This window comes from Schistocerca piceifrons, chromosome 2 (assembly GCF_021461385.2).
Source record: "Schistocerca piceifrons isolate TAMUIC-IGC-003096 chromosome 2, iqSchPice1.1, whole genome shotgun sequence".
NCBI classification, from domain to species: domain Eukaryota; kingdom Metazoa; phylum Arthropoda; class Insecta; order Orthoptera; family Acrididae; genus Schistocerca; species Schistocerca piceifrons.
In genome coordinates this window covers 705,375,597-705,391,253 of record NC_060139.1, presented here as the reverse complement: position 1 = coordinate 705,391,253, position 15,657 = coordinate 705,375,597, and the positions used below count along the sequence as shown (strand labels likewise).

The following is a 15,657-nucleotide window of genomic DNA, read 5'->3' as shown; positions in this document are numbered from 1 at the left end:
CTCTCATCATCAGGAAGTTTATGCTGCTAATAGACTTACATATTCGAGTCATTCTTACACAAAATAAAACACCGTAACACTCGTACATGCAGTGTAACTAATCACAACTATGTTGAATGAACAGTTTAAATTTCCATAATGAGCTTGATGTCTAATACCAGTCTCAAAAGATGGCTTTGATTTCTTGTGCAAATTTTATATCATTATTTAAAATGGAGCAGATCTCTAATTGATTGTTTGGCACCATATTCAGTTGTGAGATGGATTTCTCATTGTTATATTTCTATAGAGCTGTGGAATTCTCAAGCTATCATGGATTCTATAATGAAATATATGGCCCTTGTAAAACCACAGTAAACGACTTTTGTCTGTGTATGGTTCCTAATTGCTGCCACTTCACTACAGGATTATCCAATGCAATTAACATTTTAGTTACTTACCATAAGATAATATTTTTTTGTGATTGTATTCAGAGAAGTGCCGACTGACACATTCTGTCATTACAAATTGCCACAAGTCATTGTAAGAAAGTCGAAGAATAAAGAAAATCCATGTAAATCATTATATATAACTAAAGTGCTACAGCCATTACTGACATAAAAATGTATATTAGGATTCAGTATGATGTCTTCTGATGTTCTAGTATTGATGTGGCCAAAAATATTTTTGTGGAGAAAAATGAGAAAAAGAGACTGTTTTATTACACAAATATTTTATTTAAATAACTTTATACATGATTATGAAGCATTAGTGAATGCATTATCACAGTCATTTACCTAATTGCATCAGTAAACTATGAATATTGATTTACACTTTACATGTATAAAATTGTTCTTTCTATACAAATTTCTTTAGCTGTTACTTTTAGTGTTCCCCTTGAAATACATATTTATGACAATATGTAGATAAGTAATAGATTTATTTGCCCATTTCCACTCATCAGCATGGAGTGTAATGAACAAATCTTTGTGAATTGCTAGCACCATTTGATGTGTTTTATTATGTGATGGATTCTGTGAAGGATCCAAGGAACGCACAATACAAATTGAACCAAAAATTCCCTACTGATGAGAGCAGTAGGAAACTTTGGCACTATGTCCTTATGCGCATGATTAAACAAAAGGAAAATTTTGTGCACTTAAAACTAAGAGGGATGAAAATTAAATACTCAGTTTTCCCAGTACATGCTATCACAGACTTGCACTTATCAAGGATGTGCTGAGATAACCAGCACTAGTATCGAGGGTCACATTCCTGAATGGCACATTTGGCAAATGAATATGAATTAGTACATCCCAGCAAGTCAGATTTGATGATGTGGAATGTACAGATAAAACAGTAATGCACACGAGTCTCACACTGCCACTTCGGCTCACAGTGACTACTGATGAAGGCTGCTTCATGAAGCCTCTATTTGTGTCTTACAAATGATTTTCATTATAAAAATATGACTATATTTCCCACAAAATGTCAAATACAATTTGCACATTCTGTTTAATTATTGTATATCAAAGGCAGAATAAGGGATGGTCACTCTCAAGTGTCTATCCCACTTCTCCAGAAATTTGTCCAAAAAACTGTAGCACTTGATGTATTTAAAAGGTGGTATACAATTCTTCTTGGATGCTGCTTGAACGAGTTAGGGCAGCTTTCCCACTGCCTCCAAATGCTCCTGTCAGGGAGTCTGACTTTATGGAGTCCTGAGTTTTCTTTGAATGATAAGCTTCCGAAAATTCCTGTGAAAAGTGCCAATGAAAATAATTATGAAAGTTTTTAAAAATGGATAAACAGATACATAACACATAATAATTAAACAAACATGGGAGATTACCTTTAATCTGTTTCCAAGAAACACAGCTCTCTCTCGCTTCTTGATTGTTATTTCGGAAGGTAAAAGCCAACGATGCTCGTGACATTCCTCTGCTGTTGGTCGTTTGCTGCAGAGACAAGAGATTTTTTTTTAATTTGAGTGATTACATTATTTGGCTCCAAAGTATAAGGAAGAACCATGGACTAAAATGCTTTACATTGCATAAAATGAGAAATGCCTTTTTTTTAAAAAAAGTGAATAATGTATGGGGACTACACTCCTGCAACCAGTGCTCAATAAATAAGGTCTACTGTATACCTTGGGAAGTACAGAGATGAAAGAAGTCTGAATGGATGCATAGAACCAGAAATTTACAAAGATGACCTACCTGTTGCATATTACCAATAGTATATAAGCTGTTACTAACCACTTCTAGTATAAAACCAATACTGTTGCCTTATATGGGGAATGTACCAGATGGTTTGAGCATAACAAAAAATAGTGTAAACATTGTGATCCTGCTTGCCTATCAGTCAGATGTAACTGTAACTGGATGGAGAATGGCTGTAGGGAACATTACAACAAATTCAAAGAGACTGCTATAAGGTACAAGGCAAAAATCACAAAAAGTTCTGAGGAGAATCATGAAAAAATTAGAATTCACTTGAAATTGAAAGTGAACAAGATGATAACTGAGAGTATATACAAATATTACATTCAAACAAGAAAATTCAGCAATGAAGTTAAAAGCAAGATTTAGGTATATAAAAATACATCACTCACTCACACAAGGATCAAGCTCTGGCATCCAGCGCTAGAAACTAATGTAATGTATGAAGAAAGTGAACATGGTATATGCAAGTGAAAGCACTCAGATATCTAACTTAATATATTATTTTGTGGAATGTCAACAACATACTATGATTCAGTTCTCACAACTCCAGTTACAAATAGGAAAAAAAGAGAAAATATCCTATCAATGTAAAACATTAATGGTCAAGAATTTGTTAACAGAAAAGTTCAGATAATTACAGTGGTTTCTGTGTTTTCTGGTTCAAGGATTTTGATTCATCAGATCATCAGGGAGGGGAGCACATGTAGGAAGATTTAGTGACGTAAGAATTCTGTATTAAAAGGGATAACTCATGAAACAGTAGAAAAACGCAAGCAATGTAATGTAACAGACAACATTATAGATACACGATATTAATGCTAAACTGTAAATAAGATTTTTTACCACAAAATAAATACCAGTCATGTAAATTGGATATTTAGGTAAATATAAAGAAAATCATGATTAAAATAACTGAAGTCAAACTGACCAGAAAATGTGTATTGCTGGAAGAAAATAAATAAAATAAATAAAAGATAGCTAAGATATATGCTTTGGAGCTGTTGATGGCAGAAACTCTTGTGTACTGATCTCCAATGATATAAGCAGCAGTAATTTATCTGCTGTTGCGTTGATTGCCAGATTAGCAAGAGCATATTGAGTATGAATATCAAATATTATTTATTTGTATCCATTCACTCTCAGAGTTCTGTGGTGGTTACCAGTAATAACAATGCTTGCACTGGCATTGACTTGAAGATAAGGAATATTATTCCTACCATTATACAGGAAATTAGCAATCTGGCAGAAAGCTGGTACATAAACTTTACCACAGGATATTGGTGGATCTTGAAGAGACTCTTCTTCTGACTCTTGGGTTATGATCTGTTCCAGTGATGTAGTGTCAAGATTATGCAAGAAATATAACCTCATCAGACAAAATATCAATCACCCATTAAAATAACATACATGTCACTTTGGAGCACTGTAGATGGTGTGGAACTGGTACCAGGCAGTCATACGACCATTCACCACTGAAAAAAGGCAGGGCAATGAAGTGGAGTAAACTGTATGTGCCAATTGGTTGTATGGAACCAGCGCAGTAATTTAGATTGACATGAAAGTGTGACAGAATAGCAAAAAGGAGGTGTTTTCTTTGAATGTGCTCATGACCAGGGCATGAATGAAGTTGCCCGGCTTGCTGCCTACAAAGAATGGTGTACCACTTGCCACATAATACAGCCTGAAAACAATGCTTGTAAAAAGATCTTAACTGACAGGAACTGGAGGTGAGTGTCATCACACCTTGTCAACAACAATTGGTTTCAAATCTGACAAGAATTACTGCTCTCGGTGAATGCAGCTCAGTCACAACCAGCTTATGAGAGCACATTGAAAATGAAACTGAATACAATGGACATTTGCAGCACCTTGCAAAAGACCATTGCTCACAGCGACACATAAAGCTGCTTGTGTTTTACTGGACCGAATGACACAGAAACATGGCAGTAGCTGACTGGAGATGTGTATTATGGTCCTACAAGTCACAATTTTGCTTCTTTTCAAATGATGCAAGGCACTGAGTGCACTGATGTCCCAATGAGGCATTTAACTCACATTCTGTGGAGAGTATAGTTCAGGCCAGAGGTGGTTGGATGATGGGTTTTTTGCACTATGACTTACGCCTGTTCATTCAGTTACCATGAACCTGAGTGAAGATGTTTATTTCCACATTCTCAGTCACAAGTGTTGCCTTTCTTCTACATTGTCATTACATGGACTCTCCCACCTTCCAAGGAGATTAGGGCCACTTTCATTAGTGTGATGTCTCCTGTAGGTGACTATGTCTGGAATGCTCATGCACAGTACATTTAATAATTACTAGAGAGTGAGTGCCAGATCAACTGCAAGTGATTGCATAGCACATGGTACAGGTACCGTAAGTCAACATTAGACATTACCTCTCCTATGCTATTCACACATGGAGCAAGAAAAACATGACTGTGTGTGCCCTAACGCTGTTGCCATCTGAAGTAGTGCACAGTGTTTGTTTTACAAAAGCGCTGATACTGACAAAGAATTGGGGCAAAGTTATTTACCTGGCAATGACAAAATAAACATTAAAGTTTCTGAGGTTGCTAATTTCTGCTAGCAAATAAGATATTCATGACCACCTTAAAATACTATTCGTCTGGGGCATTAAAGGTGTAAGTGCTGCAATAACTGGCAAAAACTACCACAAGACTATATAAATTAAAATAATTAGATGTCTGAAATGCTACACAATGCATGACCAGGGCATGAATGAAGTTGCCCGGCTTGCTGCCTACAAAGAATGGTGTACCACTTGCCACATAATACAGCCTGAAAACAATGCTTGTAAAAAGATCTTAACTGACAGGAACTGGAGGTGAGTGTCATCACACCTTGTCAACAACAATTGGTTTCAAATCTGACAAGAATTACTGCTCTCGGTGAATGCAGCTCAGTCACAACCAGCTTATGAGAGCACATTGAAAATGAAACTGAATACAATGGACATTTGCAGCACCTTGCAAAAGACCATTGCTCACAGCGACACATAAAGCTGCTTGTGTTTTACTGGACCGAATGACACAGAAACATGGCAGTAGCTGACTGGAGATGTGTATTATGGTCCTACAAGTCACAATTTTGCTTCTTTTCAAATGATGCAAGGCACTGAGTGCACTGATGTCCCAATGAGGCATTTAACTCACATTCTGTGGAGAGTATAGTTCAGGCCAGAGGTGGTTGGATGATGGGTTTTTTGCACTATGACTTACGCCTGTTCATTCAGTTACCATGAACCTGAGTGAAGATGTTTATTTCCACATTCTCAGTCACAAGTGTTGCCTTTCTTCTACATTGTCATTACATGGACTCTCCCACCTTCCAAGGAGATTAGGGCCACTTTCATTAGTGTGATGTCTCCTGTAGGTGACTATGTCTGGAATGCTCATGCACAGTACATTTAATAATTACTAGAGAGTGAGTGCCAGATCAACTGCAAGTGATTGCATAGCACATGGTACAGGTACCGTAAGTCAACATTAGACATTACCTCTCCTATGCTATTCACACATGGAGCAAGAAAAACATGACTGTGTGTGCCCTAACGCTGTTGCCATCTGAAGTAGTGCACAGTGTTTGTTTTACAAAAGCGCTGATACTGACAAAGAATTGGGGCAAAGTTATTTACCTGGCAATGACAAAATAAACATTAAAGTTTCTGAGGTTGCTAATTTCTGCTAGCAAATAAGATATTCATGACCACCTTAAAATACTATTCGTCTGGGGCATTAAAGGTGTAAGTGCTGCAATAACTGGCAAAAACTACCACAAGACTATATAAATTAAAATAATTAGATGTCTGAAATGCTACACAATGCATGATATAAGTTAAATATTAATAACAATAGTACAAATGATGATAATAAACATTCCATACAAGATTTTGACAACAAAAAACTGAACAAATTATTTATTGTTTCCAGAAGATCACTAGAAATAATTTATGATGTGTAAAGTTGTTTCCTCTTATTAGGGGAGAAGGTAGTTAGATAACAAGGTAGTTAGTAACTATGTATGCTATTCACTTTCAATTGTTACCTTGGTGTCCGTTTGAAGATAAGCATAAGAAATCTTGTGGCCTCTTGAGTAATTTCCTTATATAAGTGTTCAAATCGATATCGTACAAATGTGACATTTTGACGAGTCTCTTCAGCATCTTTACCCACAAATGGTGATACTCCAGATAAAAGAATGTAAGTAATTACACCCACACTCCAGATGTCGGACTGTGGATATGCTGGTTCATCATTGAGTATTTCAGGAGCTAAAATGACAAAAAGAATCATTACAGGTACATTTCAGGTACCAATATCAATGTGCAAGGAAATACAGTAGAAATTAACAGTAGAGAAAGTTGACATCACAGTTATGAATGAAATGCCTAAGATGTAAATCTCAGCTGTTAATATTCATAGTTATTCTTATATTTTCATTTGCATGTGCGCCTATGTTTTGTGTCCACTGTCTTGTACTGCTGAGATCCAACTGAGACATTCCTTTATTAATACCAAACAGCTTGATGTATTATCATAATACAGTTCATCAACCATAGCCTTGTGGAAATAGTCTTTACATGTGTGTCAGATTTTGTACTTACTCTTTAGAGATGTCCATATAAAAATACAAAGCTACATACACAAATATGAAAGCTTCAATGGCACACATGCTAACCAGGAAAGGGGCATCTTCAGGGCAGCGATTTACTTCATACTATGGTAGATTACCTATTGTACAAAAACCAGTCTGCACCTAGCTCATGATCTGGTCAGGCAGGAGTTCCAACCACTATTCTCTATATAAATTAAACTATCTACTGCCAAATATCATCCTAAATCTATTTGTACCCAAAAAGTGGTGACCTCAGTGTGAGAACAGAGACAAGACAGTACACATGAAAGTACCAAAAATCTGCAAGACATGAGTACTGAAAATCCGCAATACACGAATACCGACAAGCTGCAAATCCACACATTCAAAATACCAACACTCTACAAGATGTTAACATTGAGAACCCATGATACATGAATGTAGATAGCCTGCCATCATCAAACACAAATTTGGAGCAGCTGAGGGCACAGCCACAACAGTTACATCAGTGCCAGAGCTACAAGTGCAGAAACAGCTACTGTACTAACAGCGAGAATTCTTCTGGGATAAAGTGTGACTACTCTAGCTGGAGGCTGCTGTTTATATAAGAAATACCACAAATGGCAACAGATGTCACTAGGACACGGTAAAATTTTTACAGTCCAGTAAACCTGGTTGCATCTAAGGAAACAATGCATTGTGATAATTGCAAGACTAGTTGATATAACAATTGTCCACTTGATTAAGCTGCTGCTTGCCTGCAACAGTAATGCCAGTCAACTTTTTGGGGCATACAGATGCAGGGGTTTGCTGTGTAGTTTTCAAAGCATCACTGCTGTAAGATAACTGCCCAATAATTTCATTGCTGCTGAATAACATTTCTTTACATTAATACTTGTTGCATAGACCATGACTACAACATTTCGTAATTATGTGGTACATGTCATTTTAATATAAGGTAAGAAACAATAGGTATAATCACCCTGTGGCACTTTCAAGTCAGCTGAAACACCCTCAATGTGAGTGATGTGGTCCTGAAACCCATAGTGGCAGACTTATATGAATGTCTGAAAGAAGAGATCATTGGCAACTATCACTTAAACATAAGCAACAACCGCAGCAGCTGCTGTACCAGGAGGGCCTGGGAGACAGAAAACCATCTCAATTCCTATGCTACCTCCACCTATTTATGAGTTACAACTTGCTGATGAATTTCTTAATTTCATATGGAAGTTACACTAAATGGAAATGCACCACACATTATTGCAAATGGCACAAAAACTGGAGCTGAACAAGATTTTAGAGAACACAGACACAAATTCAGAGGTTTCGTACCAACATTTGTTTACCAGGTGCAGTGATTTCCCTGGCAAGTATGGGGTAGAGGGGGTTCTGATTGTTAAGTCCTGGTGCTGCCTGTCTATTCCATCTGCTGCATCCATCACTTCCACATTAAAGTGTTCCTGATGGATTTTTGCCTGTGCCACATCTCAAGCAAACTCAGTTGGAATCCGCTGTCCCAGTTGACGAGATTGTCATACACTCTTATTTCCACTACCTCTTTGATGACTGAATCCCAGAACCCATTGTTGGAGTGCAGCACCTTCGTCTGTTCAAATACAGAAGCAGAAACCAAGCACTTGAAATTTCTTCCTACATAGGACTGCCCACAGCCAAGATTGCACAGATAATGGACAAATGCAACACAAAAACCCTCTTCCATTCAATGATTAAAATAAAGCATATTCTTGGGTCTGAGCATTCACCTCAGCCCAACTTACAAGTCTGCAGTGTCAGAGCATAGTATCAATGAAGGAGACATGTTTGTTTTTTTAATAGATAAGGTGCTATGACACACCAATAGGTTCTGAGATTTGATCATCAAAGAGGCTGTAGAAATAAGATTATATGACGATCTTGTGAACTAGGACAATGGTTTCAAACTGAGCTCTGCATGGGATGTGGTATTACCAAAAATGCATTAGGAAGACTGTGACATGAAAGCAGCAGAGGCAGTAGGTGGCATAGACAGAGAGCAAAAGGACTCAACACCTGGACTCCCCTCAAATGCACTGGGTGGGGTGGGGGGTGGGGGGCATCACTGGCTGCAACATTTCTTCCAGAGGAATGTAACTGGCCTACCTGGTGGGCATTTAAGTACAGGAGTTTGTGGTCCAGTGGCTATATAGCAATGGAATGGTTATGAACCTCACACTTTGTCTGCAGATGATGAATAGGAAACTCGTGGAAACATTGCCACAACATGATGCCATGGTTCAGCTGATAACCCTACAAGATCTCATTAATATACAAAACATTTATCACTATGCAGTTTGACCTATTTGAAACCCAATAAATGTTGTATGAGCTGCACAACACTGAACACACTGTCCAAAGACTTATCGATGACGTGCTAAGTGGCCTAGACTTCTGTTTCACCTACATTAATGATGTGCTGGTGGCATCTTCACAAGACAAACATGAACGTCATCCACAAGAAGTTTTTCACCACTTTGCTGACTACAGATTACTACTGAAACATGGCAATTGTGTTATCAGCACAATGGAAGTAATATTCATCAGATTCAAGATATCAGTGGCCAATGTACACCCGCACAGAGCAGATTGCCACCCTGAGAGAGTATCCAGTGCTGATAACAGTGCAAGAAATGTTTCGATAACTATGCATGATAAACTTCTATTTCTGTTTTACACCTTCTGCTGAGGTCCAAGTGCCACTTCATGTATTCCTAGCTGACCACACATGTGTGGTTCCACATTTCCCACACAGACTAATGACCTAAAGGAGGTGTTCCAAACATTTCAGGTGAGCCTCGTGCTGGTTGCACTGCTTGCACATCCTGTTGCTGAAGCCACTTCAATAATATTTTCAGATGGCTCAGTCCTAATCTGTGGGTGTGATTCTACACAACATATCAATGGAGCCTGGGAAGCTTGGGATTGTTCTCCACAAATCTGACAGAAAAAACAATGCTCTTGGCCCCCAATCTATACAGAGCTTCTTGCTGCCTATACTTCAGATTTATGGTCAAAGGCCATGTCTTCAGCGTATATACCAAGCAATGCTGCCAGTTGCTCACATTTTCACTTCTCTGGAGCAACTATATGGCACTACAACTAAACCATCAGAAATTCACTGCCTAGTTCATGACTGACATATGGCACATCACTGGTGTCAAAACTGTCCAGAGTTGCAGCATATCGCAAACATCAGATTTCAATGAGTTGGCAACAGGTCAAAATAATGACACACCTAAAGGACCACCTGCAAGGAACATCCGCCCTCCAATTGTGGTGTTGTACGAGGGTGGTCCCATAAGTACTAGACCCCTCCCCCCCCCTGCTACCCCAAAAAAAGTATTTATTTATCATCATAATCTTCTTTCAGATCTGTACACTTTTCCCATCGATGTTCAATAAGTTCAATATCCTTTTTATAATAAGAATTGTCGAACTCCTCAAAATGGCCATTAACTGTCGACATCACGTCTCCATTTGTTGAAAAGCTTCGACCACTGAGCCACTGTTTTCAAGTTTGGGAACAGAAAATAATCCGAGGGGGCTAAGTCTGGTGAATAGGGTGCATGAGGTAGCAATGCAAACTTTAATTCATTAAAATGCATTGTCCTGAAGAAACAACACATTCTTCTTGGCCAAATGTGGCAGTTTTTGCTTGATTTTTCCACCCAAACATTGCAATAGGTTCACATAATACTTGCCATTGTTAGTTTTTTCTTTTTCAAGGTACTCAATGAAAATTATCCCACGTGCATCCCAAAAAACCGACAACATGATGTTATTTGCAGATGAAACGATCTTCACCTTATTTGGAGTCGTTTCTATAATTTGTTTTCATTGTTTTGATTGTTCTTTTGTCTCAGGAGTGAAGTGGTGGACCCATGTTTCATCCATGGTTATGAAATGGCACAAACAATCAGCTTTGTTGCTGCAAAACTTCGCTAAAATCTCAATTGAAACACCTTCATGACACTGGTTTTGCTTGAATGCGAGGAAACACAGCACAAACCTTGCACACAGTTTTCCCATGTCCAAATTTTCAGATAATATGCAATGTACCACACTTTTTGAAATGGGTACTATGTCTTCTGGCTCATGCACTTTCAGTCGACTATTATACAGTACCGCTTTGTGGATTTTCTTCAACATTTCTGGAGTCATCACCTCATTTGGTTGACCACTGCGATGCTCATCTTGGCAGCTCGTACAGCCTCATTTAAACTCAGCTACCCAATATTTTACTGTTGTCAATGAAGGACCATTTGCACAAGTTCACTATTGATGGCTGCCAAACAAATACTAAACAATGTGGCGGCTTCAAACTTGAAACATATGCTTCATAGATAATATACTTTCTAATTCAGTGATATTTCAACAACAACTGCCATCTCTCGGTCAGGTCTGGTACTTGTGGGACCACCTTCATAAGGTTACAATGTTTCCCTTACATATGTCGATTTTATATCCATGTTGTGCAGCTTCAAATAAATGAACAAGCAGAACGAGTTGAGAGTTAGAATATTTCTTGCTAAGGAGATAACTATCTTTACTTTATTTTTTTAATTGTTTCATTTTTGTAGTCTGTGGTTGTTGTATTCTTGTCTGAAGTATTCCTTTTGAGCTACATGTAGCACCAAGAGCATTCGGGCTGCCCGTGATGTCATCATTATTAGCAGCAAAGAGACCCCAGGCTGTGTGCAGCTCCCAAGGAATACTGAAGACCAGAATGTAGAGCTGACAAGAAAGTCAATGAAAAATTCAATTGTTTCTGGTTTGAGAACAAGACTGGTCAGTCTTGCTTGTCTGTATTTATCCACGTTTGTGAAGAAATAATAAATTGTTATTCTGTATTTGAGGAATGGTGAAGTAGTGTTATACAAAATAAAAAAGGATTTTGTCAAGAGTTAGTCAACGTTGATCCACTAAAGATGCAAGACAGTTGAAGACCCTTGACTGTGGCAATCATGACACGACTTTGTACCAGATGCCGTATCAAGACTACCTATTGGCTTACAATCAAACCAGGATGTAAAGGACAGAGGAACATTTGCTATATATTTCTTGACAATTAATAAATACGAAAAAGATCCTGAAACACTCTGTCATACATTAACAACTCTACAGCAGCAAGATAGTTGTTTAAATACACAGGTTTGAAGTATACAATAAAACAACTCGATGAGGTTGAAAACTGGAAGATACACAAAGCAATTTTGTTTCATGAGAACAACAAAACAGGTAAATGGTTACTATGCATCCCTAAAAGACAGCACAGAATCACTTATGTGGTATGTACACTTAGATCATGCACACTTTGGACCAAAGAAATTTATCATGCATATGAAACAGTACTACCACTTTGAAAACATGAATTGACAGCTAAACAAAATATTATGCTCCTGTGAGAATATTAGTCAAAGTTGGTAAAGTTATACCCTCTAAGAAAAGCTACAACCAATAGCATAGTAAATAAATTATGAGATCAATATTATGAAAAGGAAAGTTGCTACTCACCATATAGCAGAGATGTTGAGTCACAGATAGACACGACAAAAAGACTGTCACAAATAAGCTTTTGGCTGCACTGAGTGTGGCTTCAGTTGCCAGTGACTGCCTATTTTTGACAAAGGCCATATTGGCCAAAAGCTTATTTGTGACAGTCTCTTTGTTGTGTGACTCAGCATCTCTGCTATATGGTAAGTAACAACTTCCCTTTTCATAATATTGTTACATTCCATCCAGGGTTTTCTGTTGTTTGAAATTATAAGGTCACTGTTTTAAACAGGTTGGTAGACCTAAGAACCAGTTAATGGATAGCGGGAGCCAATTTATATAACTTCAGAATTTTTTGCATAACAGAATGTAAACTATACTTTAATTTTGTGGGTTAAGTGGCCAGAAGAAAATTCTGCGCTCCAGCCAACATCAACAAGGAATATTAAAGAAGAGATGACTAGGGAATCAGAAAAACAGAAAAAAAGATGGGAAAAAGGCACCCCTATATTATACAGAGTGGGAGATGTAGTCTTGTTCAAAAGTCACAAGAGAAATGACAAGTGTGGAAAGACAACAAGCAAGTTGTACCCACTGTATGAGGGGCCATTCATGATAACCAGGATTCCACATGCAAAGGCAGTAATACTAACTGAGTCAACAACTGGCAAAGAAAGGGGCATGTATAATACCCAGGATTTATTATCATCCATAGAAATTAAAGAGCGATTAAGTAACAGTCAATTTTTTTCCAAAATTGTTGAGTGTAAGAAGCTTATTAGGCAGTTACTAACAAATTAAATAATTCAGAAACAGTTTGCAGTTAGTGCTCAGCATGATTGATGTAATGATGGTAACCCACCATTTATAATATTGGGGGTAAGAGGTAAGGCTAATGTATGCTAACACTACTATGGTTTTAATAAAATGATGTATATTGTTTCAAGTCCCCTCATTGAGGGGCAGCAAGAAGAAGGTGATTACATCGTGAGTGGTGATGTTGAGAATGTTAGGATTGAACTGGTGATGTTGAGAATGTTGGGGTTGAATTCAACATGAGATATTAAGTTGGGCAGTGAACCCTTCAAGAAAAACAAAAATTTTTTTGTTCCCCATAAGTGTTTCCACACTGATAAAGGTATTTGATATTGCTGCACGTAAAGAGTTAAGTAGCAGCTCCAAGATAAGGAGTCTGTTCTTGATAATGCTATGGGTATGCCAAAGGTGTACATTATAATGAAAAAGATGTAGAATGTCTACATTAGTATGAATACTGACTGCATTATGATTGAGCAGAACTTAAACCTTTCCTCAGTTCCTCCACTTATAACCATGTTACAAGCCATTAAATATTATATTATCTTTCCTTCTCATCCTGTCTGGCAAGTCTCCCCTGACCTGCGGTTCTGGATGACTTTCCTGAAATCTACCCCTTTTCCTAGCCTCTCCAATCGTTTTCCTTCATCCCTCTTTGTTCCCATTCAACCCTTCTGCCTGAAGAAGAGAGCCACAGGCTCCAAAAGCTTGCCTAATTATAACTTCCTATTTGTGTGTGTTCTGCTGCTGCTTGGTGAGTAGATTTTTATCTATCAACTGTATTAATTATTATACCTGATGTAGAGAAGTTTATTGGGAATGGATTATGAGAAATTAATATTCACATAACTTAAACTGTTTATGACACATTGTTCCCTTTTGTACATGACATTTTATTTGGTTTTGGTTGGGATTATAGTAGATCTTATAATGGAAACTAAGCTTCATAATGACACCCCAAAAAGTGTTATATAAATGAGTCTTTGCATACAAATACAAACTGAGGTCCTTGGGTTCTGACATTTGTTTAATGGGTTTATAATGGTAATTGTCATGACTGCTGTACTATGCAACTATTTTAAGTGATATACTGATTGATCAACTTACATTGTAAATGTAAAAACATTTCAGACCGCAACTGCAGCAGTTTGTTACTACTTTAAGGCATAAAAAAGTAAAACACATAAATAAAAGGTTGACTTATCGTCTTTGAAGACAAACTGAAAAGTAGTTAAAGAAGAATCTATGGTGTTCATAACTTGATTTATTGTTTTACAATATTGTAAAAGTATTCTCTTTTATATATGTTTGTTTGTTTTTTTCTTTACTTCCTTTCCTGCTTGTTCATTTATAAGGGGCTGCCTGCATATGTGAGGGTATAAAGTCTCCCTTACATATGTTGATTTTATATCCATGTTGTGAACCTTCAAATAAATGAACAAGCAGAACGAGTTGAGAGTTAGGGTGTTTCTTGTTAAGGAGATAATTATCTTAATATCATTTTTTGAACTGTTTTGTTTTTGTAGTCTGTGGTTGTTGTATTATTGTCCTGCCTCCTTTTTCTTCAATTGGCACCTTCTCCTGTCTGTTTCTCCTACTGTCACCGTCTTCATTCCTTTCTCTCCCTCTTCCTTACCACTGTCTCCTTCTCTGCCACTTCCACTGTCTCTCTGTCTCACTGCCATTGTCTTTGTCTTCATCTCATTCTTTTTCTTTCCCATTGCCACTGTCTCTTTCTTTCTCACTTACAGTCTGCTGTCTTTCTCTTCAACCATCATTGTTTTCTCTCCCTACATGTACTTGGAGATGGTTTGTTTCAGATTTTGACCCTCAGGCTGATAAACTTAGGTATAGAGAATGGGGGAAAGTGGACAAAATTTTTTATGTTGTACTTTGCTGGCCAGGGGCATGGAGAGTGGTGGGTGTGGGTTGCTGGGATCCAGACCCCAAAGGCAATGTACAGCCTCTACACATCTCTCTTTTTCATTTCCAGTGTCTTCTCTCTCTTCTTTTCTCCCACTGGCACTGTCTCCCCTCTGTTCCAGCACCACTGTCTCTCTGCTCCTCCCTTTCAACACAAAATAGTGCATATATGTTTGCACACTAAAATATTTGGCAAGAAAGGCAGAATAAAGACTGAGGCAGCAGGTACTCCCACTTTCTGTCAGAGTCTTTTAACGAGGAGCATATTTGCCTTTTTTGTGCTTCAACAGGAGCGTTTTTCAGCTGGTTTCCTTGTTTTCCCTGTTATAGATGGATGTACTACTTACATAAAATGAATTCTGTAGGTCAATAAAGTTCTGACAACTTATTTGTATACTTTGACACTCATACTTTTACACAAAATCATCTCTCATCCAATACTAATTCTCTTCACACTATTTTACATAAATATGCATAGCATTTTTGGGTTGCACCTACAGTTAATCAAAAAATATAATATATGATTTAAAAGTACAAATAATTTCTTATGACAAAATAACATGCT

General features: G+C 37.6%; 1 protein-coding gene across 3 annotated transcripts in view; it reads right to left on the bottom strand.

Moving 5' to 3' along the window:
• Positions 1 to 695: 695 nt before the first annotated feature.
• LOC124774939 (obscurin) overlaps positions 696 to 15,657 on the bottom strand; it is a 694,794-nt gene continuing 679,832 nt past the window's right edge. For all 3 annotated transcript variants that reach the window (XM_047249630.1, XM_047249632.1, XM_047249631.1), the window contains 3 exons: positions 6,273 to 6,498; positions 1,832 to 1,937; positions 696 to 1,736 (listed from right to left, as the gene is read on the bottom strand). In XM_047249630.1, coding sequence (XP_047105586.1) covers positions 1,596 to 1,736; positions 1,832 to 1,937; positions 6,273 to 6,498 — 473 coding nt within the window. In that variant the 3' untranslated portion in view covers positions 696 to 1,595. The remainder of the gene's footprint in view (positions 1,737 to 1,831; positions 1,938 to 6,272; positions 6,499 to 15,657) is intronic.